Source organism: Phycomyces blakesleeanus (genome assembly GCF_001638985.1).
Source record: "Phycomyces blakesleeanus NRRL 1555(-) unplaced genomic scaffold PHYBLscaffold_16, whole genome shotgun sequence".
In the NCBI taxonomy this organism is placed as follows: Eukaryota; Fungi; Mucoromycota; class Mucoromycetes; order Mucorales; family Phycomycetaceae; genus Phycomyces; species Phycomyces blakesleeanus.
This window is the reverse complement of record NW_017265149.1, coordinates 698,896-718,826: the sequence shown is the minus strand read 5'-3', so window position 1 is coordinate 718,826 and position 19,931 is coordinate 698,896. Positions and strand designations below refer to the sequence as shown.

At 36.7% G+C, this 19,931-nt stretch overlaps 7 protein-coding genes across 7 annotated transcripts; 3 read left to right on the top strand and 4 right to left on the bottom strand.

The window, feature by feature from the left end:
- Nucleotides 1–3,754: 3,754 nt before the first annotated feature.
- Nucleotides 3,755–4,175, bottom strand: PHYBLDRAFT_66431 (hypothetical protein; the record flags this gene model as incomplete). The annotated part of the gene is made up of 2 exons (XM_018441641.1): nucleotides 3,755–4,005; nucleotides 4,115–4,175. 2 exons carry the CDS (start codon nucleotides 4,173–4,175, stop codon nucleotides 3,755–3,757), a joined length of 312 nt encoding a protein of 103 aa, XP_018289342.1.
- Nucleotides 4,176–6,178: 2,003 nt separating this feature from the next.
- PHYBLDRAFT_159394 (glycosyltransferase family 1 protein) lies at nucleotides 6,179–6,879 on the top strand. Its single transcript, XM_018433980.1, has one exon. The coding sequence runs from the start codon at nucleotides 6,208–6,210 to the stop codon at nucleotides 6,835–6,837; it is 630 nt and encodes a 209-aa protein (XP_018289341.1). The 5' UTR covers nucleotides 6,179–6,207; the 3' UTR covers nucleotides 6,838–6,879.
- Nucleotides 6,880–7,023: 144 nt separating this feature from the next.
- On the bottom strand, nucleotides 7,024–8,997 carry PHYBLDRAFT_170671 (hypothetical protein; the record flags this gene model as incomplete). The annotated part of the gene is made up of 6 exons (XM_018436403.1): nucleotides 7,024–7,434; nucleotides 7,491–7,559; nucleotides 7,672–7,984; nucleotides 8,099–8,177; nucleotides 8,351–8,448; nucleotides 8,513–8,997. The coding sequence occupies 6 exons, from the start codon at nucleotides 8,995–8,997 to the stop codon at nucleotides 7,024–7,026; spliced, it is 1,455 nt and encodes a 484-aa protein (XP_018289340.1).
- A 387-nt stretch (nucleotides 8,998–9,384) lies between these two features.
- Nucleotides 9,385–11,457, top strand: PHYBLDRAFT_126060 (glycoside hydrolase family 47 protein). The gene is made up of 5 exons (XM_018429075.1): nucleotides 9,385–10,321; nucleotides 10,399–10,463; nucleotides 10,525–11,023; nucleotides 11,090–11,219; nucleotides 11,269–11,457. The coding sequence occupies exons 1-5, from the start codon at nucleotides 9,774–9,776 to the stop codon at nucleotides 11,383–11,385; spliced, it is 1,359 nt and encodes a 452-aa protein (XP_018289339.1). The 5' UTR covers nucleotides 9,385–9,773; the 3' UTR covers nucleotides 11,386–11,457.
- A 2,269-nt stretch (nucleotides 11,458–13,726) lies between these two features.
- Nucleotides 13,727–14,364, bottom strand: PHYBLDRAFT_114607 (hypothetical protein; the record flags this gene model as incomplete). Its single annotated transcript, XM_018428403.1, has 2 exons — nucleotides 13,727–14,005; nucleotides 14,113–14,364. 2 exons carry the CDS (start codon nucleotides 14,362–14,364, stop codon nucleotides 13,727–13,729), a joined length of 531 nt encoding a protein of 176 aa, XP_018289338.1.
- Nucleotides 14,365–15,072: 708 nt separating this feature from the next.
- Nucleotides 15,073–17,270, top strand: PHYBLDRAFT_182204 (hypothetical protein). The gene is made up of 2 exons (XM_018438590.1): nucleotides 15,073–15,885; nucleotides 16,030–17,270. Exons 1-2 carry the CDS (start codon nucleotides 15,594–15,596, stop codon nucleotides 17,016–17,018), a joined length of 1,281 nt encoding a protein of 426 aa, XP_018289337.1. The 5' UTR covers nucleotides 15,073–15,593; the 3' UTR covers nucleotides 17,019–17,270.
- Nucleotides 17,271–17,307: 37 nt separating this feature from the next.
- On the bottom strand, nucleotides 17,308–18,328 carry PHYBLDRAFT_159392 (hypothetical protein). Its single transcript, XM_018433979.1, has 4 exons — nucleotides 18,311–18,328; nucleotides 18,140–18,231; nucleotides 17,593–18,039; nucleotides 17,308–17,502 (listed from the first exon to the last, which is right to left on the bottom strand). Exons 2-4 carry the CDS (start codon nucleotides 18,179–18,181, stop codon nucleotides 17,335–17,337), a joined length of 657 nt encoding a protein of 218 aa, XP_018289336.1. The 5' UTR covers nucleotides 18,182–18,231; nucleotides 18,311–18,328; the 3' UTR covers nucleotides 17,308–17,334.
- Nucleotides 18,329–19,931: the final 1,603 nt, after the last annotated feature.

The following is a 19,931-nucleotide window of genomic DNA, read 5'->3' as shown; positions in this document are numbered from 1 at the left end:
TTTTGATCAATATTAGAGCAATTAATACCAAACAACTTTAACACTGTGGATCTTACCATGTCTCACCAGGCTACTTATGCATACAAAAAGACTTTGCTTAGTCAATTTATGTGTATAGCGGATTTTCTGTTTAAAAGTCATTTTTAGAGTGAAATAAATTGACATTTTGATCAATATTTGAGTAATTAGTACCAAACAACTTTTAAATTGTGGATCGTAACATGCCCTACCAGCTTTATTATGCATACAAAAGAGCTTTGCTGTCAATTTATATGTATAGCGGATTTTCTGTTTAAAAGTCGTTTTTAGAGTTGTGGTATACACACCACAATTGAGTGAAGAACAGACTCCACAACTAAACATTGGTTCCTTCTTGCTAATGAACCTGGTAAGCTAACAATCTCCGGAACTGTTATACACCTGGCACACGTACACTACACACTCATACATTGTAAATCAACCATTACACAACAAGAATTTTAACAGTAACAGATAAAAACAATATTATTTTATGTCTTAAATAAATAACACTTTATAGTATTTACTTTTACCAATATTGAGATATTAACTCCTAAACAATCCCGAATACTTCATTGTCAACTCTTCTGATAACTTTGGCCCCTTTATCGTTACATTTGATTATGAATTGTGATGAATTGAGCTTAATTACACCCCTTCATTGACTCTTTGGCAAGGTTGGCTTATGATCTGGAATATGTGAGCCAAAGCCTAAACAGACGAGATATCTGATAATTGTCTCTCTACAGATGAATATTTCTATTTTCTTTAAAGAGGCTCTTCGCCTAGAGTATGCGGCAAATTGGGTCCTTTCGAACCACTTGCACAAATTATATTACTGTCTTCTCACTAATCTTTCTAAGTCCTACAAGCCGCTTTCTTAGGTCTGAAGATTTTATTTTAACTATTCTCTTAATGATGTACTTGACATTAGGCAGGCTCATGCCAACAGCCCATGAAATCTGAATTACTTTGACATCTGCTTAATGCATGTATACAATGCATTCGTCTTAGTAGGAATCCTATTTTTCAAAAGGAACATGTGTGTTTTCTGATGATGTGTCTTGCATGTTGGATTAAATTATTAAAATGAGGAAGAAAACAATGCTCATGCTTTTATTTTTTGCGGGTGTCAAAACGATTTAGATTGTGAGTCTTTAATCTTTTGACAGAGTAATTCAAAACTAGAGTTGACCTTAATAGATAGATTTCAAAAACGCGTATAATAATATTATATACTATTTCACTTCATTTGTTTAAATAAAGTATATGTAACTTTGATTTTATTAAGGTCTTTTATATATTGATAAAAAAAATTAAAAAAAAAAAAAAAAAAAACAATTAAAGTCGGTGAACACTCAAGCCTAGAGCTTTGCTGAGCGGGTTCAAGGTGGTACCTTGGCTTTACTTTATCTAAATATTCAAAAAAGTTAAGATTAGTATATTGTCAATGAATGTTTTTATTTATTTATTACATACCTGCTATAAATAAAAATATTGCTTATCTTGAGGTATGGTCAGCTCAAGATTCTCTCGCAAAAACGAGAGAGACCCGGTTGGAGATTATTATCACCTTAATAAGCCGCTGGGCAGATAGAGCCACTGGCTAGCACACAAAAGTGTAAGGTGTGTTCGCCACTACGTCCCACCAAGCGTTTAAGTCAGAAAACCCTCAGAGTTTCCCACGTTTTGTATAAGAGAAAAAAAGCAGCATCTGCCATCGACATTACAATCAGATTATGCAACAGGACCTCCTCCCCAACCGAGGTTGAGAAATTAAGGCCACTTACAAATGCCACGTCATGCGCAGAAGACTTGAGATGACTACAATCTAACATCGAACACGCATGGCAGAAAACCCTCAGATCCCTACGAAATACGCGAGGCATAGACTGACAAGCTCTATACCGCATCGATAATTAAGCATAATTACCGGGACCACAGCTTATTATTGACTTGCATCTTTGTACAAGATAGAATGATAATATCTGATTTTACTGTATCAATTAAAATGGAGAAGATACAAACCGCGAGTAAAGAAGAAAATTAAAAAATCCCATTCACTCCCTCGTTTTAAAAGAAAATTTTTTTTCTTCAAAGCCATCTGGGCGTAAAAGTAAAAGTCACGGCGCATAAAATAAACATCGGGTTCTGAACAAAAAATGCGCCCATATTCTTTTATCAGCATGTGATATATATAAGCCTCTCAAAGGATTTGTTTATTTATGAGTGAGAGATATTAAAAAGTCTATATGTAAAGACTAATATCTATTTAACACACAACTTCTTCTTGCTAGAAATATAAGCTTTTAAAAAACATATATATATATTTATTAAATTATGTAACCTTTTGTACTTTCAGTGTGGAATCCAAATAATTGATTTATTTAATAACTCCTTTTAAAACAGTCCTACTACCCGAATATTTAGAGAAATAAAATAAAAAATAAAGAGAGTTAAAAGGTACTTTCAATTGCATTATTGCAAGTGAACCAATCAATATATAATGACTGTATTTGCTATTATATTTGGGTTGATTTTATAAGATATTAATTAAAAGAATCGTTTTACAAAATAGTACTTTTTCACTAGTATTAACTACATCATTGTACTTTCTTTATATTGAATACAGGCTTGTATATATATATAATGGCTGACATTGTGATGTGTACTATATGGACATTTGTATAAATGGAATTTCCGGATGATTATGCCAAATTATCTATAGTGCAAATTCAAAAGGGAAACCCTAAAAAGTATCACTTATCTTAATATCCAGCACCAGGTATTTTAGGACATATGGTAAAAGATGTACATACACTGAATCATGTTTTATTTTCTAGAGTGTACCTTTTACTTTATAGCAGACAACATCCTTTTATTTATTTTCACACTTTAAATATTCTATTCCTTACTTCACAAAGTTTAGTATCAAAAGCATATAACAAGTTATTTGGCAAGGCTAAAGTCTGAAATTTGATAGTGAATAAAGATGCTCAAATTCCTTGCTTCAACACCCTTGTTTTACAAGTAAAAAAAAACAAATCAAACAAAAAGCAACTTTTTTCATTACAGCCATATTCTCGCTTTCAATAACCTTGAACTTCTTGACTAGACTCCCAAAAGTTTACTTAATTTGCTTCTGAAGGTACGGCAACTGTCCGAATCCTCCAGTAATGAACATAACATCCAGGACTTTATCCCCAAGTTGTGCAAACTGTTTCTCAATAAGTTCTAATACTTGATTTACTATTTAATCGAACACTTTTGTGCGAACTTCAGTTGCTGTTATGACTCTAGTAGCAGTTATATTATATATATTATCAAATCCAAACATATAATATTCATTTGGTTTGGTACCATCAAACCATGCCTATATGTATATAAAAATTAAAGATAAAAGTAATATATTAATATTATCTGATCACAGCTTAGGATCAAGTAAAAACCTTTTTATTCCGTCTACTATTGTTATTATTTACCTTTAGACTAAATGGAAAAACACCTGCGGCATAATTCAAGCTGAACATGCCCTTCTGATTTCGTTTATTATATAAATCTATAAACCAAGAGTCCGAAAAAGCTGCCCAACACGAGCTACCAGTTGCCATGATAACTTCTTTTAAGCTTTTTCTTCTTCTGATAAATCGTCTCTTTCTAATGTCGCAAGTTCTACGGTTTTACTACCAGTATCGCATATCATGTAAAGGCTATCATTTACCAGTTTGATTTCAGGCTACATACGCTCGGAATACAGAAATGGTGCCACAGCTTCATCAACAATCGATAATTTTTCTGGCTTATTGTATCTTGTAATAGAACCAGTCATGATAGCAGCTTCTCTCATAATATTCTTCGATTCTTTGGACCATATAGTTGGAACAGACATACAATATCTGTACTTAGCATGTTTGGTACATGTGGTGTATAATTCAGGTATTAATTTATGAATAGCTTTACGCATTATTTTAAGGTAGCAAGATATGACTAAAGAAAAAATACATACACAAAACTTTATTTAGTTGGATTAGCTAATACACATACTCATTCAGTTACTTTTTGATAGCATTTTTTCTTTCTTTTATTTGGCTTTTACTTTTTGCCAGTGTCATATTGTACGCCAATTTGTGAAGATCTTGACAGTCTTGTCTAGCCATAGTTTAATTCTGAGCATATAATACCCGGAGTTGGGGTCTCTTGCTAACTAAAATTCTGTCCATCTTCCTTGATCATAGTCCCTTGAGGAATTGTAAAATATTGTTGATAGCATTTCTTCATATTCCCAGCTATAGTAATATATTTATACACGCATAGAATATTCAAGAGAAAAAAAAGAATAGATTATCAGAATGCTCAAATTACATTTAAATTTTTGTTTTCGGATAAAAACTATTAATTGTTTATATATATATAGTATTATGTCTATACTAAATAAAAGAGTGAGATTTACAAAAAAATACAAAGCTTAAATAATAGTCATCTTACTTTCTTTCTTTTTTCGCTTGATAAAATATCATCTAAATCTCTTATATCGTGTAGCCAAAAAGTATCAAGATATAAAGGCTCAAGATCATCGAGACTTAATGTCTTAAAACCAGATGTAGTAGTTCCAAAATCTAATATTGTAAATATATATATTACTACATGAGTGCTAAAAAAATAAAGCACAAAAAATATATTTACCTATAACAACGGCAATATCATAGGCCTTCAAGGCACTCATCATAATTAAGAGTGTATGTATTTGGCAGTTTCTTTTTTTTTTAAAAAAAAAGCTTAAAATTCATTATTAAACCAGTCTGTCTAAAGATGGAAAATATGTATTGTTCCTCTTGACAAGGTAGATTTTATCCACTGGCGTTTCTTGTATCGCTCATCACAGTTAGCTTAGAAGTGGTGATGTAGCTATGGAAATAACAAAGTATTAAAATAGCTCTTCTCGTTTGTTCTTTAATAAAATTGTTTTTTTACCCTTATTTTTTTTTTGGTTACTAAGTTGGACATTTACACTACATAGCTGACCTACGATGTGTCAATATTAAGAGGTTGTTTGACTGGAAGAATATCAATCGAATGTTTGGGATTCAATAAGTTATCTCAAAACATTGACTTATTTAGTAGATCAATTACACAATGAGCTTTACCCATCAATTCAGGTTTATCAGTATATGCTCTAATTACCACATAAAAAGATTAAGAAATAAAGAGATAGGTACAATAGTCTATAGACTCTTCGGGTTTATAATACTTCATATCAGGTACAAATTTTGTACAAAATTCTTCCTGTCTTTCTTTGTTATAAGTATTTTTATATATACACAATGGCTCACATCTGTTTCTTGTCCCTTGGTACATCGTTAAGCAAACAAAAACAAAATAGCACTCTGTCTGACATTCATGTTAAGGATCCCGCGGTGACTTGCAACCATTTGTTGTTTTAGCTGCTCATCACAGGCAAGTTACATCACTAAGCAGAATCGAATTGACACCCAAGATCGTAGAAAAAAATGGCCTGATGATCGCATCACGATTGTGTGTTTTAAGGATCTTTTAAAGAATTTTTTGTCCGTACTGAGCCAATTTCAGATTAACACGTATCCACTCCCGTCGTCTACTTACATTATTGACGAGACTGAAAAAGATATTGCAAGGGAAAAGGAGCGCAATGCAATTTGGGATGCATGCTTTTCATTGAAACCTACGCTCATAATATTCTCAACATTCACTATTGAAGGTTGGTCGATCTCTGAGCGTTTGCAAGTGCCAAGCATTGGAGTATCTTTCTTCCCACTTGATTGCTTCCCAATGCCACCCGAGTTCAAGAACGAGCTATGTGATTCTTTACCTGAACTCACTGATGCTTTGTCACATCCAAATAAAGAGACAGTGGATTGGAGACACGTAGTACACTGGATGTGGCGTTTGTTTCTAGAAGATCAAGGCGATTTTCGAGAGTATCTTGGGCTCACAACAATGCCTTTTGTGGACATTACAGACAGTGGCTCAGTCGAAGTATGCTTGCCAATCCCTACCACAATGATTTACGCTTTTGACCCTCTTGACGATATTTCGGATACAACAATCTTGGGAGGGTTTTGGACAGATCCTGACATATTTCGTGATATTTCAAAAGACTTGTGGCGAACAAACCCAGAATGTTTAGTAGATATAGAGAGGTTTATTCAATCAATGGATTCTGTGATCATTATTCATTTCGGATCGATGGAGCATCTATTTCCCCAATTCCGTGATCCAAAATGGTTGAACCAACTGGTAGGATTAATAGGCAAAAGCTTAGAGCAACTAAAGCTGCCTGCTATATGGTGGATGACCTCCAATTCCCCTCTCCACAAGGCCTGCCTCGAAAATCCTTCTTTTGCTACGTATAATACGGCTCACATCTGCCTAGAGGATATTCCACACGATTTTATTATACCTGCTATTCGTTATGGATTCCCAAAAAAATGTTTTGACACCTGGTGGATAGATGTTCACAAAAACAAAGTTGAGGCTCCAAGAAAAAGAAATATCGGTGCTTTGCATCATGGAGGAGCAGGGACATTTGGATCAATGGCGACCTACGGGGTTCCGCAACTCATACTTCCCTGTATGTTTGATCAATTCTTTTGGGCCGAAACGGGTGAATCTCACGGCATAAGTAAGACATTGAACGTAGACGACCATGATTGGAGCAAAGCATTCTCTTGGTCCGTGAAAGATAAGAAATCTTGCCAAGGTTATCAAACCATTGTAAAAAGTAGTACAGAAGAGGGACTTTTGCGCACTCTGAACGCAATTTTGAGCAATAAGTCCAAATAGATCTAATGTGTATTATGCTCATAATATAAAAGGTCTTATATTAAAATAGCTCATATGTTTATTCAAAGTACAGCATCTAAAGATTCCTGATAATTCTCTGATATTAAATTATTAAATGTAGAAAAGAGTACACTCTGCAAGACGACAATAAAAAAAAAGAAAGAATATGTATAAAAAATGAATGTTTCACCATAAAAACTGGGCAGGGATTGTTTTGAGATTATTCGGATCCGTACAAGATGATATAGAATAACTCATCCCAAGATCGCTGTCTTGACTGTTGGTAAATGACCCATTATCCATATTCCCGTGTGATTCATTGTGAAGCTCATCAAATATGGAGGCTGCGAAATTGAGAGCATTGAGCCAATCGTGAGAACCTTCGGCAGTATCAGCAAGCATATACATTCGGTATTCGAAAGAATCTAAATTCTCCTGAAGATTTTGTTCATCATAAGGACTCAAAGAGTTCTCAGAAAACTGTAGGGCAAGGCAATGCGATTCATTCATCATCTGATGCCTATCATCCTTATTCAGATTAGGGTAGAATGCTTCGACAAGTGTATCAAGAGGTAGAATATAACGAGTTGAACGTGCCTATTATAAGCTTGTATGTTAGATTACATAGACCTTTTGCGTTGAGCCTATCATACCTCTCTGTATTCAAAATCATACATCTCGAGTTTCACACCACGCAATACAGCCCAAAAACGTTCTCTTTTCTGTATAATAAAGTTTATCCGCAAATATTAGAAATATTTTCTAAGCCATAGTACTTTGTGAGAGAGAGAGAGAGAGAGAGAGAGAGAGAGAGAATATAATTAAAGTACATACAGGCGCCATAGGACCTTGAACATAAACAGTAACATATCCAGCAATAAGAACTGTATCGTTAATCAAGACCTGCGATCGTTGGCTAATATACATGCCAAACACAGCCAACACTTGGTATGAGCTATACTTGTTGGGCTGTGATTTGTCGTGGATATCAAAGCGCTGAAAATGCTTTTCTTTTGGATTAAGGGTGATGTGGAATGACTCTTCACCAACGCAGATATCGTCAGCTCTTCCCCTTAGGTTGAAAAGGCTAGCTGACCGTGGTTGGGTGTATAGACTGATTGTGGCCGTAGTAGGCTCACTCACATCACTGATCGAGTGTTAAAAATATGTCTATGAAAAATCATGCTGTGAAGAAAAATAAAAAAATATCACAGATACTTGCAATAGAAATGTTTCGTCGAAATTGGCTTCAGTACTTGACTTTCCACGTTTCTCGCTCGTGGCATATGAGCTCATACAAAACTCTTGATTAACTTGAACACTACAGCGAAATTTGCAGGCTAGATTTTGTATAAGAAAATGATACACAAAAACAAAATATATATATATATATATATATATATCTGGAATCAGTATAAGGCTTGAGATTTAATAAATATCAATGCACTCACACTTTGAAGAATCGGTATTTGTGACCTGAAGAACTATATAGAGAAGGTTAGACTTGTTTAACGTAGTGAGCTCCAATTAATTGGGCAGAAAACAGTACGTCTCAAGTAGAACATGGCTTTTGGACCATGAGTTTTCTTAACGATCTGGCATGAGTTTGTACTAAATCAAATGCATAGTAACCAATATCAGAATGTAGATCCACGTGAATGAGAGCATTTCTTACATTATCTGGCTGGAAGCGTAAGGCTTACAGAGCACAATAAACCGGCCATAATCGGACAGGGTGTTCTTTAAGTTCTGACCAAGAAATCCCGCAGTATGCTCTTCTCTTATCCACGCTAGTTTTTCCTCCGCAAGTTGGTCAATCGTGTAACATGGTCCGTTGTAGTGCACAACTGGTTCCACAGAGGACTTGACCTTTCCAAACATGTCTTTCTTCTTTTTATCGTCGACCAAAACCAAGTCCGAATGGGATGAGGGTGGATTTGGTGTGGGCATAATTCGCCTGGTAGGGGTCATTAAAACGCCAACTTTTGCATTGGACAGTTGCAGGAGCGATTTGCTCATGAATTTGCAAAATGTACTAGTAGACACGGATGCCTTGATTGTTGAAGAACTAGAAAAGCTATTGAGAAGCCGCGAACGAGACATCCGCTTGGGAGGTGGGCTCGGAATCAATGGATTTTTTATGGTTGGATAAGAAGTCATAATGATAATAAGAAAGAAATATGAAGAATATCAAAAGACACACTTGAAAGACTCTTGGCTGGTTTTCTCAGGAACGCAAAGAATTAGCAAAGCTTTGCATTGATCGCCCAGGCCCAATCAGGTAACAAAACGTCACAGAAACTCCCTATTTTTGGGATGAAAGATTATTAGATTTTTTTTCCTATGTGAGGGCGAACAATGCTTGTACGCTTTAATAGATTAAAAGGGTCGAGATCAACGCATGTTACCAACTCATCGCACTATGCGTAATGGACAGATTAGTTACGATGACGACAAATACAACAAGTACGACAGAACTGAACTCAAAAAATCACTTTTAAAAGTAAGAAAATACTTCTTTGGTTAGGTCAATTAGTTGACTCATGTACCATTACCATCATCAACTTTTTTCTTCGAATCAATCTGATTTGATTCATCAGCACAGACGACTATCATGTACAATTGTATTTGCACTTTTGTTGACATGTCTTTGCCTGACTTACTACGGCTATAACTCGACTCGACTCCAAAGTGCAATTGAAGACCAACCAATCGATATTGCCTACAAGAGGCCTAGTACTATTGTAGAAGAACCTCCGAGTGTATTGCCAGGATACAAAGATGAAATCCCGGAACAGGAAATAAACGAACCTTCGATTGAAGATAAAGTCCCTGAACCTGAAAAGACCCCTTCAATTATCGAAGACGACTCTCAGACAATATATCGTCAGAATCGTATCGTCGAGGCTTTTAAACATGCCTGGAAAGGCTATGTCATGGATGCATTTGGAAAAGATGAATATCAACCCCTTACTCATAATGGGCATGATTGGGCTCCGGGAGGACTCGGTCTTATGATCGTAGACTCGCTGGACACCATGCTACTGATGAATCTTACTGAAGAGTACGCACAAGGGCGCGAATGGGTTGCTACAAAACTCAGTTTTGACAAGAACCAAGATGTCAACCTGTTCGAAACAACGATAAGAATTCTCGGAGGGCTTTTGTCGGCATACGATTTGTCTAACAAGGACCCTATATACCTTGAAAAGGCTACAGACCTTGGAAATAGACTAATGGGAGCATTTAAAACGGAATCAGGGGTTCCCTATGCAAGTGTAACCCTCTCGACCGGTCTGGCCTACAAATATCATGTACCAAGCAGTACGGCAGAAGTTACAACGATCCAGTTAGAGTTCAAGTATTTGAGCTATTTGACAGGCGACCCCAAATATAGACTTGCTGCAGAACGTGTAATGCAACATATGGATAAGCTTGTTCAGCAAGGCGATACTACGGATGGTCTCGTACCTATTCTGATAAAGTGAGTAATGTACAAAGCAGTTACCCCTTCCTCTTTTGTTTAAATCAAAAAGAAACTCAAAATTTATTGTGTAAAAGTCCCTTGGATGGTACATTTGCTACGAGTGAGATTCGACTTGGCTCTCGTGGTGATAGCTACTATGGTATGTGATGTATATGTAACATTTATAGTTTATTTTATACATTTGCTTTATATATATTCAGAATACTTGCTTAAGCAATACCTCCAAACCTCAAAGACAGAACCTCACTACCGTGAGATGTACGACTATGCTGTGGATGGCATTCAAAAAAATCTGTTGGCTCGCAGCTACCCAAATCATCTACTCTATATTGGAGAGTTACTCAATGGTAAACCTGGAAATATTCACCCAAAAATGGATCACTTGGTTTGCTTTATGGGGGGCAGCTACGCACTTGGCGCTACTGAAGGAGTTGCGTTGGCCGACTTGCCACCTTTGACGGGAAGAAACAAACGAGATTTAGAAACTGGCCGTGAGATCACCCAAACGTGTTATGAAATGTACAGCATGACAGCAACTGGACTTGCCAGTGAGATTGTCTATTTCAACGACGACGAGAATACTGAGCCAAATGGTGCCGATATGGCTATTCACTTTCAGGACAGACACAATTTGTTACGTCCTGAAGCATTGGAGAGTATATTCTTAATGTGGAGACTTACTGGAGAAGAGAAATACCGGTAAAAGTTAACAGAAAAAAAAAAGGTTAAAGAGCTTAATAGTTAATGTGCGCACTATTGTTTCAGTGAATGGGGATGGAAGATTTTTGAAGCGTTCGAGGAACATGCTAAGCTTCCAATGGGTGGTTATGCAGCTCTGAAGGATGTTACAAAAGTTCCAGCCACCAAAGAAAATCGTATGGATACATTCTTCTTGGTAAGAAAGTTATTTAGGCCCAATTCTCCACTTACTAACTTTTGCTCAGGCCGAGACTCTTAAATATCTTTATTTGCTCTTCAGCCCGGATGATGTAGTGCCGTTGGATAAATATGTATTGAACACAGAGGCACATCCGTTGCCTATATTTACACCAAACTGGTGAATAGAATAAAACCTATACATTTCCTAAATATACCGAAAAAATAACAAGATATATTTACACATGTATAAATATAAAGATTAGGTGTAAGAGGGGAGCCAAAGTATGAGGAAGGTTTCGAATTTGTGTGTGTTTTTTATGGACTAAATAACTTGCTATTATAATTTCATTTCAGACCAAAGCAATTGTAGGACAATATATCATACAAACCATATATCGTCAAAAGCAGAAAAAGTAGAGTAAAGAGAACAATATTTGATAATAAGTATTTTTTAAGAGAGAGAGTTACAACTGCAGGTTTTTCTAAATACGAGCTTAGATTTTTTTAGGTTGTGTTTTTTAGAATATATCTCTTGTAGTTTGTACCTCATATGCTCTATGCTACACTATAGAGTTTTTGGAGTCCGATTATAACAGAAAAGAGTTTATTTGAGCTTTAGCAGATGTAGACTTAGTCCAATTGCAGTATTTTCTAATTAAATCCTGTGCTTGTCAGAACAGTAGAAGTAAGATAAAGATCAAGATATGACACTCTTTTATTAATAGCTGTTGTATGTCTTTTTATTATTATACTAGTAAATTAAACATGATCTATTGAAAGCTACACAGGATATAATATAACGAACTAACTATCTTAAGCACGGTATTTGAAGGATATCATGGTCGTGTTGACCCATAGCAGCACATACCGTACCACCCCATTTATAGCGATATTAGTGAGGAAGAATCTTTTACAATGGATGAAATTCACACAGAAACTTTTGACCTAGTAGTAGGTAAAATACTTAATATTATTGCGAACAGGTTTGATCAACTTGGAAATAGAAACACGAAGGCCATGCTTATAACTAAAGAATTTAATAAAGCTTATTAAGAATATTTTTGGAAGTTGAGTCCAACATTTCGAGATTGTTAAAGGTAATAATTAGACTGCAATAGAGAAGTTCATATCATTTGGTACAAGAACACACACAATTAACGAGCATATCTTATGTTTTACACATGGGTTTAGGTTGTGGTTATCCACTGATAAGACTGAGCCAAATACTAATTCTAAGAAAGACAGAGTATTTGTGTATGCCAAAGTGTGGGATATTAGTGGAAAGAAGTAAGCTCAATTGTTCAGCAAGCCTAACCCACCGTATCGGGAGTGAGTAAGAAAATGGTCTCCTTATGAAAACAATAATAAATATGAATGTTTAAAACTTTTAATGTAATTCGTATATCAAATTACCAGACTTTTCTTTATTAATTAAAAGAAGTATTTGAAACATGTTTAGGCTTAAGTCTATTGTGAATAAAAATATTGATTACTACTGAATCTGAAAATAAGCCTGGGAGAACAAATAGTTTATCCCGAACTTTTTCCAATCTAATGGATTTCACCTTTTGCTTCATTAAAAAGACTTCAAAAATTCGGTTTTATATTTTTCATATTTTGGAATTAAAATTGGAAGAAAGGAAGAGACAGCTATTTTTACATGTCTTTATGCAAAAACAATTCTGAGCCCACCTTTGTTAGTAATCGTTATATCTCATTTTCTTTTCTTTTTCTTGTGAATAGATAAGGTGAAGATATTTCGATTATATGGAATTGAGTTATAGGGAACATTTTTTTGGAGGATCTTTATATTTTATACACACTTAACGCCTGTCAGACAACCAAAACTAAGCTATCATATGCTACCAGAAAAAGTAGTAGAGATTTGGGGTTTAATAAAACCAAGCCTTCTATAAAAAGCATAAAGAAAATTTGAACTGTTCGTTTTTAACTTGATGCCTTCCTTTTTTGGCGGATCTGTACAATGCAAACTGCAAACTGCAAACTGCAAATAAAAGATATTAAATAAGATATTCTGAATACAATGTATGTACTTAAATGAAACTATCTAATAATATTAGATTGATTGAGAACATTTACAATGTCCCTACACACAATAATGAGAAATTACATCTTCTGCAGGTTCTAGTTAATACAAAATAATCTCGGTATTGATCTGGTGTTTCTTGTCTTTATTGCATTACAGTAACTAACATTAGTTTACAAGATAAACATGTTTTACTAAAATTGAAAAACAAGAAAGCGTTTGTGGGTATTTAAAATAATAATAATAAATCATAATTATTTCGACTAATACTCAGTGTGTGTGTGTAGGGTAACTGTCTGTCCCTTTTGTACTCCTCTAGTGATGCTGTATCACCTACTATACAAACAAAGGCAGAATATTCGACACAAATGTATCTCCTATTGTGTAGACAATTGTAACAAAAGGTCGATTTTTTTTTAAAAAACAAACAAACAACAAAAGACACAAGGGCCCTGAATGCACATTTTATACAATATCTAGTTATCATCCTCTACACTTCCACCAAACACTCCCTTTCTATAATGCTCGCGCTGTTTTCTCAACCATGCCCGGTAATCAGCCACTGACTGGATCTTTTCTCCATAGTAGTCAGGAACAGGGTTACGAATAGAGTTGAGTCGTGCATCGGCACGGTTATTCTTGATACGTTCATAAAAGGCCTTGTCGCGAGCCTCCATCTCAGCAGTCACCTTACGGTTGGTCAACTTGAACAAAGCATCACCAAAGAGAGGACCGAGCAACAAACCAAAGAAACCCTAGAAATAAATAGCGTGGCTTAACTCATTAATTATCTAGTTTCCCCTTTTTATATTTTGTTGTTGTTGTTGTTGTTGTCATTGTTATTGACAAGTAATAAACCTACTGTGCTGAGAGTAAGCAGACCAAGACCAGTGACTGGGTCAAGGCCAAGGTAGGTTTCGGTAGGATCGACCTGAAGGTTCATGCAGTATGCTCCTGTGGTGATGATAGGAAGGATTGTGCTAGGAGGGTAGGCAGCAAGTTCAAACATGCGACGCTTCTTGCGCAGCTTAAAGTAGTCATCCCATGTGGGGATGAGCTTTTCAGATTCTGTAGAGGTAGAGTATCCAAATGCTTGTTTTCCGGACAGCTGCATAGCAGCCAGGCCAACCATTGGTCGGTTTGTCTTGAGATGAGGTCTAATTGCCTGAATTGCTCGAAGTGACATGATACAAAAAGGAAAGAATTTTTTTTTGGTAGGGGGCAGGGTTCTTTCTTTTTTCATTTTTCTTTGATCCTTTATTTTTTGTTGACGCAGCTAGATGACGTTTAGTCGGCGATTAAAACATCAGAGAAAAGAAAAGAAAAGAAAAAAAGAAAAGACACTTTTAATCAAACTGGACAAAAAGTTGATTGTGGTTTTATCTGTACTGCCATATGTGTACAAAAGGAATATCCACAATTTCGACTATTTGGATACTGGTGTGAAATAAATAAAATGTGTTGAAATAGCTAGAATAAGAATAAGAGTAAGAGAAACATATAAAGGTATATATACCGCATATAAATTAATATTTTAATATTAAATAAATAAATGATATATTTTCACATGTACAGAAGCTCAAAGATACATAATGAGTTATAAGATAGGTGCATTATCTATATAATGCTAAAACGTGTTCAGTAGACCGGCTTCCACGTCTGGAAGGTCAATATGCAGTCGACGCATCCAATGACGCAACAAGGAAGCACATTCGTGCATTTATACAAACCAAGGTGTAAATAGAAATAGTTCATTATTTTATTTAATTTTTTATTTTTTTTGGGTGAGACAATCTTGCTTTTTTTTTTTGCTTTTCTCTCTCCTTTATGATCCTTTCGCTCTCTCTTTACTTCACAAAAACAATACACCGTCACTTTGCTCCTAATTGAACAGTCCACAGTAAAACACTTGATTCCCCTTTGGCAAGTGCCATTCTCTTGATTGCCTTGCACTTCTATTCCAAGAGAGCGATTCGAATCCTCTTCATCTTTATCTTCATTTCTAGTCATCTCGGCTCAGTTTCTTCCTCGTCTACTTTTACTACATAATCAGAATCGTGTCTTATTTTGTGTAGTTCGTCTTTCTATCTATTTGTCTATCTATTTGTCTGTCTGTCTATCTGTCTATCTGCATATCTGCCTATCTTATTGATTGTCTATCTTATTTTTTTATTTTTTTATTTTTTTTTACTGGTTGCTCTTATTGCACATTCTCTTTTATAATACTCTTCCCTTTCATTCATTTGTTTCCCTTCATTCACACTGGCATCAGTCCTACATTGTCATTTGCAGTAGCGCATCCTGTACGAGAGTCACCGGAACGATCCACTTGCTTCATTTGTCATGGTACCTGTGGATGAAGTGTTTGATTCGAAAAAACAACCAGAACATCCGCTCTCTGGGCACCTGCCAGAGAGAGACCGGCGACTATCGATACGCAGTCGCTCAGCTAGTCCATCTGCTTATGTGTTTGCCCCAAGCTGGATACTCTCTCCAACCGAGAAACCCGGTCTGAGGACAACTTCACTTGCATTCTCTTCCTTTGGAAAACGAACCCATAGAGAAAGCGATTTAAAGGATAGATTTCCAAGAGACCCTACTAACAAGTCTCTTCTTGCATCTGAAAGAACTGCAGGTAAATGGTCTTTAACACACGTTTGATTAATTTCAAATAGAACCTCTTCTAAACCCATTTATTATTTATTATTTATTATTATTTTATTATCTATTTCTCTCTCTTTCTTGCTTATTTTGTTTTGCTTTTCGTTTTATTTTATAGTCAAAACTGACGATAATAACCCTCTCTCACCACGTCCATCTGCATCATCACCTTCACCCAGAAGACTACCTTACCCTTCTCAGCACGCGCCAGACAGCAGTGCTCTTCATACTGACGTTAGAAGACCCGCCAAGGCGCTGCGAAATAATAGTTGTACAGACCTCACTAAATTACCACCATCCGACACAATGGAAGAGTTTCCTACTCTTGCAAACAATGCACCAGACCTAACCAAACACCCAACTAGTTCTCCTTGGGGAAAGCCGCATTTGATCAAAGAGGTGTTTGCTCAACCTGCCCAACAAGAAGATAATGTGACAAACCAATCTTGTGATCCTGAGCTTGCGCGCTTGAAAGCCTTAGTTCCTAAGCGTATATCATCAACAGCAATCAAAAAACACACCCCGGCCGGTTCATCTCATTCCAATAGACCTCGGAGTACTACAGGAAAAACTCTTCCCACCCGACTCTCTAGTCTCTCTGTTCGACAGTTCCCTAAAAGGACGACTGAGTCTCCAACGACCCCTGATGAGAAGAGATCTGGTGAAGAGAATACTGACACTTCTGGATTAAAAGATTATGCTCCTGAAATAGAGACACCCACGATTACAGATGAAGACAAGGAACGTTTCTTGAACTTGGTACGTGTGTGGACAGGCGGGGCAGTCCGATGGGAAAACAACTGTGGGGTACTCCCTAGATCACCCAGTCCTACCATGAATGCCAAACCACTCTTGCCAGTGGGAAGCGATCGTTTGTTTGATAGAAGAAGTAGTTACTCTGGCATCAGTCCTTTTGAAATGGGTCCCTTGAAGATCCACAGCCAGGAACCTTGCTCTGAAACAGACTGCTCCATTTACGGCAGCATGGATAATGGGCTACTCAACCCGACATCTCTTTACTCTGTCAAGGATACTGACATGAATGGAGTAAGAGATCGTTGGATGTTTGCAAAGGCGCCATCTTCCTCTCTCTACTATGTCATGTGAATAGATGCATTCTCTGCGTCCCCCCCATCTCTTTCTTTCTCTTTCTCTTTATATTTTATATATTTTATCTATGATAATTTTCCGCTTATTTCTTTTCTTTCATTCTTTCTATTTTTTTATCTCTTCACATATTCTTTACTTTTACTTTTACTTTACGCTATTTTATTTATAAATATTTTCCTTTATTATATCATATACATATTTTATATATATATATATAGTATTAATAAACACCCACATACATTCATTCACAAAAAAACACTATACTATACTATACTTCAGCTCAATTCAATTCACCTTACTTTACTATTTTATTTTAACCTAATAAATTCTCTCTCTGCGCAGAGTTTCTATTTCTCATCCTAAGCTTAATCTTGCTCATGTGTGAATCAACCTCGTCTAGTCGACTCTCCAACTCTTCTCTACGTCGACGTGTAAGAGTATTGGCTCCTGTGACAGGCATCTTGCTATATTCTGCCTGAAGCTAGTATAATATATTGTATATATATAAATAAATATATGTATATGTATGTAGGTGTGTACGATTTTGTGATCACGCAATTCATTCACTTACCAATTCCTTTTCAAGCACCAAATCTCTCAAAAGAATATCCAGATCGTTTTCAGCTGGCTCTGTGTCTTCACGTTCTGAGCTCACCTTTTCTGGAACCTGTTCCAGATTATCCAAGGAATTCTCATGTCGTGGAGGAGACGGGTCCACTTTAGGTGTATCTTGTGGTATATACTGGTCTTCTGAGCCATCACCAAGCCGTAAGAATTGCTCCAGAGTTGCTTTTAGAGTGCGTGCCTGGACTTGGGAAGAACGAAGCTGAGATTTAATGGCTGAAAGAGATGATGAGGCAGGCCCAACCACAGATGTCTTGAACGGGTCTCCATACACCTGTTCGACTTGTTTCTTTAAGGCCTCGTTTTCTATCAAGAGCTGTCTGACTTGCTCAGTAGCTACAGTCAGACTATCTGTAACAGAAGAAATGTCGTCTTGGAGACGTTCTTTTTGTGCCTACATTTTTTTTTTAAAAAAAAAGGATATTTTGATGAGAAAATTGTATGCAATTTATATACACAACTTTATATATATATATATTAAGGTTTAAACCTACTTTTTCTGCTTCAAATCGTTTTATCCACTCTTGTTTTTCCATAGATAAGGCATCCACTGATTGGCTTAGGAAACTTATATCATTGTTACATGCTAATATAAGGTAGTATCCAAAAAATAATAATAAAGAAATAAATACCATTTTCAATTCAATTTCTATATATATTTTTACCTTGTTTCTGCCGCTGCAATGCCTTGACAGTAGCTTGCTCTTTGTGTAGCTTGTCTTTCAGATAGTCAATATTATTCTCATATGCTTTTTCAAGCTGATTCTCATCATCACTTGGAGTACTGCGGTCCAATGCCTCCGGCTTGCTATAATCTCCACCATCAGGGTACATATCAAACGAATATACGTCAGTGTCTGATGTAAAAGTCGATCTTTCATCTTCGCTGCCTCTGTACGGATACATTGTCGTGCTCTGCTTTGCTTGACTGTTGCTGTTACTGCTACGTTGGCTGGCATCAGACGATGAAGACGAAAACGAGGATGCGGTAGAGGTAGTGTCAGTGCTATCTCGGCGGGACGCCTGGGCCAAGAGCCTGATGTTCTGTGGTTTTTCCTGGGGTGTCTTTGGGTGTAAAGTTTGGCGTGTTCCTAGCCGTTGAGACGGCGGTGGAGTCGGTGGAGGTGGAGATCGACTGGAAGGGAGGCGAGCCGCAGAAGCAGAAGTAGGAGCAGGAGTCTGCTGGGGAGGGCGCAAGGAAGCAAACGATGCAGCTGACCGCAGATTGCGAGACTTTGGATGCACTTGGTCGGATTGCTTTGAAGAGCGAGACAAAAGTCCTGAGCTCTGGGAGCTGGTGGGGACTGGTGTAATGCTGGCTTTGTCAGATCGAGAATGGATTTCTTGTGCCACAACACCCCCCAAGGGCTGGCATTCAAGAGACGCATTTCTGCGCCGATCTTCTAGATCGGACATGGATGATCGTGATACTCCTTCTTTGGTTCCATTGGACGCCTTTCCCGGACGCTCACATGCTACACCCGGGGGTCTGGAAATCTGTCTCGGGCTACTGTCAAGTGCAAAAAACGCTTCGATGTTGTTATTTACTTGGCCCTTATTAGACGCTCGAGGAGTCAGAGAATGTCGATTTACTCGACGAGTGTCTTCCGAAGAACGCAAGAGACTTTCTTGAGTCTTGTTTGGGTCTTGATGGTTTACGCGTGGAGTGACGGTGCGATGGATAGAACGTAGATTTTTGTTGCTGTTGGTGCTGCCGTTTCTGACCAGGGTAGGAGACAGACCTGCGGATGTACCGGTTGAGTAAGACAATGGACGCTGTCGACCTGATGCTTTTGTCTCTAATGGTTCGGGTGCTTGGCGTTGAGAGGAGCGTTCCGAGTAAGTGTGTATATTGTGCATACTTGTGGCCGAACGTAACATTGTAGGTTTATTTTCAGAGTCAAAACAAGTACTGGAAGAAAAATTGACCTCTTTTTAAACAAACAAACAAACAAACAAATTAATGAATAAATAAATGAATGAATAAATAAATAGAACAAGGACAATGATAGACCCCACAGACACGCGCATTATATTTTTGTGGGAGACATTTTAGGAATATTTTTAAGGAGAAGCAATAACCAGGTTGTCTTACCTTGACGGCGTTGCGAGAACATCCCACTAAAATAAAGATGGGCATAAATTTAGAATACAATACAATCTGTCAAAATTAAATAAAATAAAAGCAAGAAAGAAAGAAAAAGAGGTGTGTAATAGCAGGAGACCCACAAGGATCATTGCCTTTTTTTCTTATATAATACCTAGAACGCTTGGGTTTTAGATTTT

Bases quoted from the DNA above. Each gene is read 5' to 3' on its own strand.
- PHYBLDRAFT_159392 (XM_018433979.1), bottom strand. From the start codon at position 18,181: ATGGAAAAACAAGAGTGGATAAAACGATTTGAAGCAGAAAAA. The intron at 18,040-18,139 runs GTAGGTTTAAAC...AAAAAAATGTAG, and splicing joins AACGATTTGAAGCAGAAAAA to GCACAAAAAGAACGTCTCCA. The intron at 17,503-17,592 runs GTAAGTGAATGA...ATATTATACTAG, and splicing joins TGGTGCTTGAAAAGGAATTG to CTTCAGGCAGAATATAGCAA.
- PHYBLDRAFT_159394 (XM_018433980.1), top strand. From the start codon at position 6,208: ATGGATTCTGTGATCATTATTCATTTCGGATCGATGGAGCATCTATTT.
- PHYBLDRAFT_182204 (XM_018438590.1), top strand. From the start codon at position 15,594: ATGGTACCTGTGGATGAAGTGTTTGATTCGAAAAAACAACCAGAACAT. The intron at 15,886-16,029 runs GTAAATGGTCTT...TTTATTTTATAG, and splicing joins TGCATCTGAAAGAACTGCAG to TCAAAACTGACGATAATAAC.
- PHYBLDRAFT_126060 (XM_018429075.1), top strand. From the start codon at position 9,774: ATGGATGCATTTGGAAAAGATGAATATCAACCCCTTACTCATAATGGG. The intron at 10,322-10,398 runs GTGAGTAATGTA...ATTGTGTAAAAG, and splicing joins CTCGTACCTATTCTGATAAA to TCCCTTGGATGGTACATTTG. The intron at 11,024-11,089 runs GTAAAAGTTAAC...CTATTGTTTCAG, and splicing joins ACTGGAGAAGAGAAATACCG to TGAATGGGGATGGAAGATTT.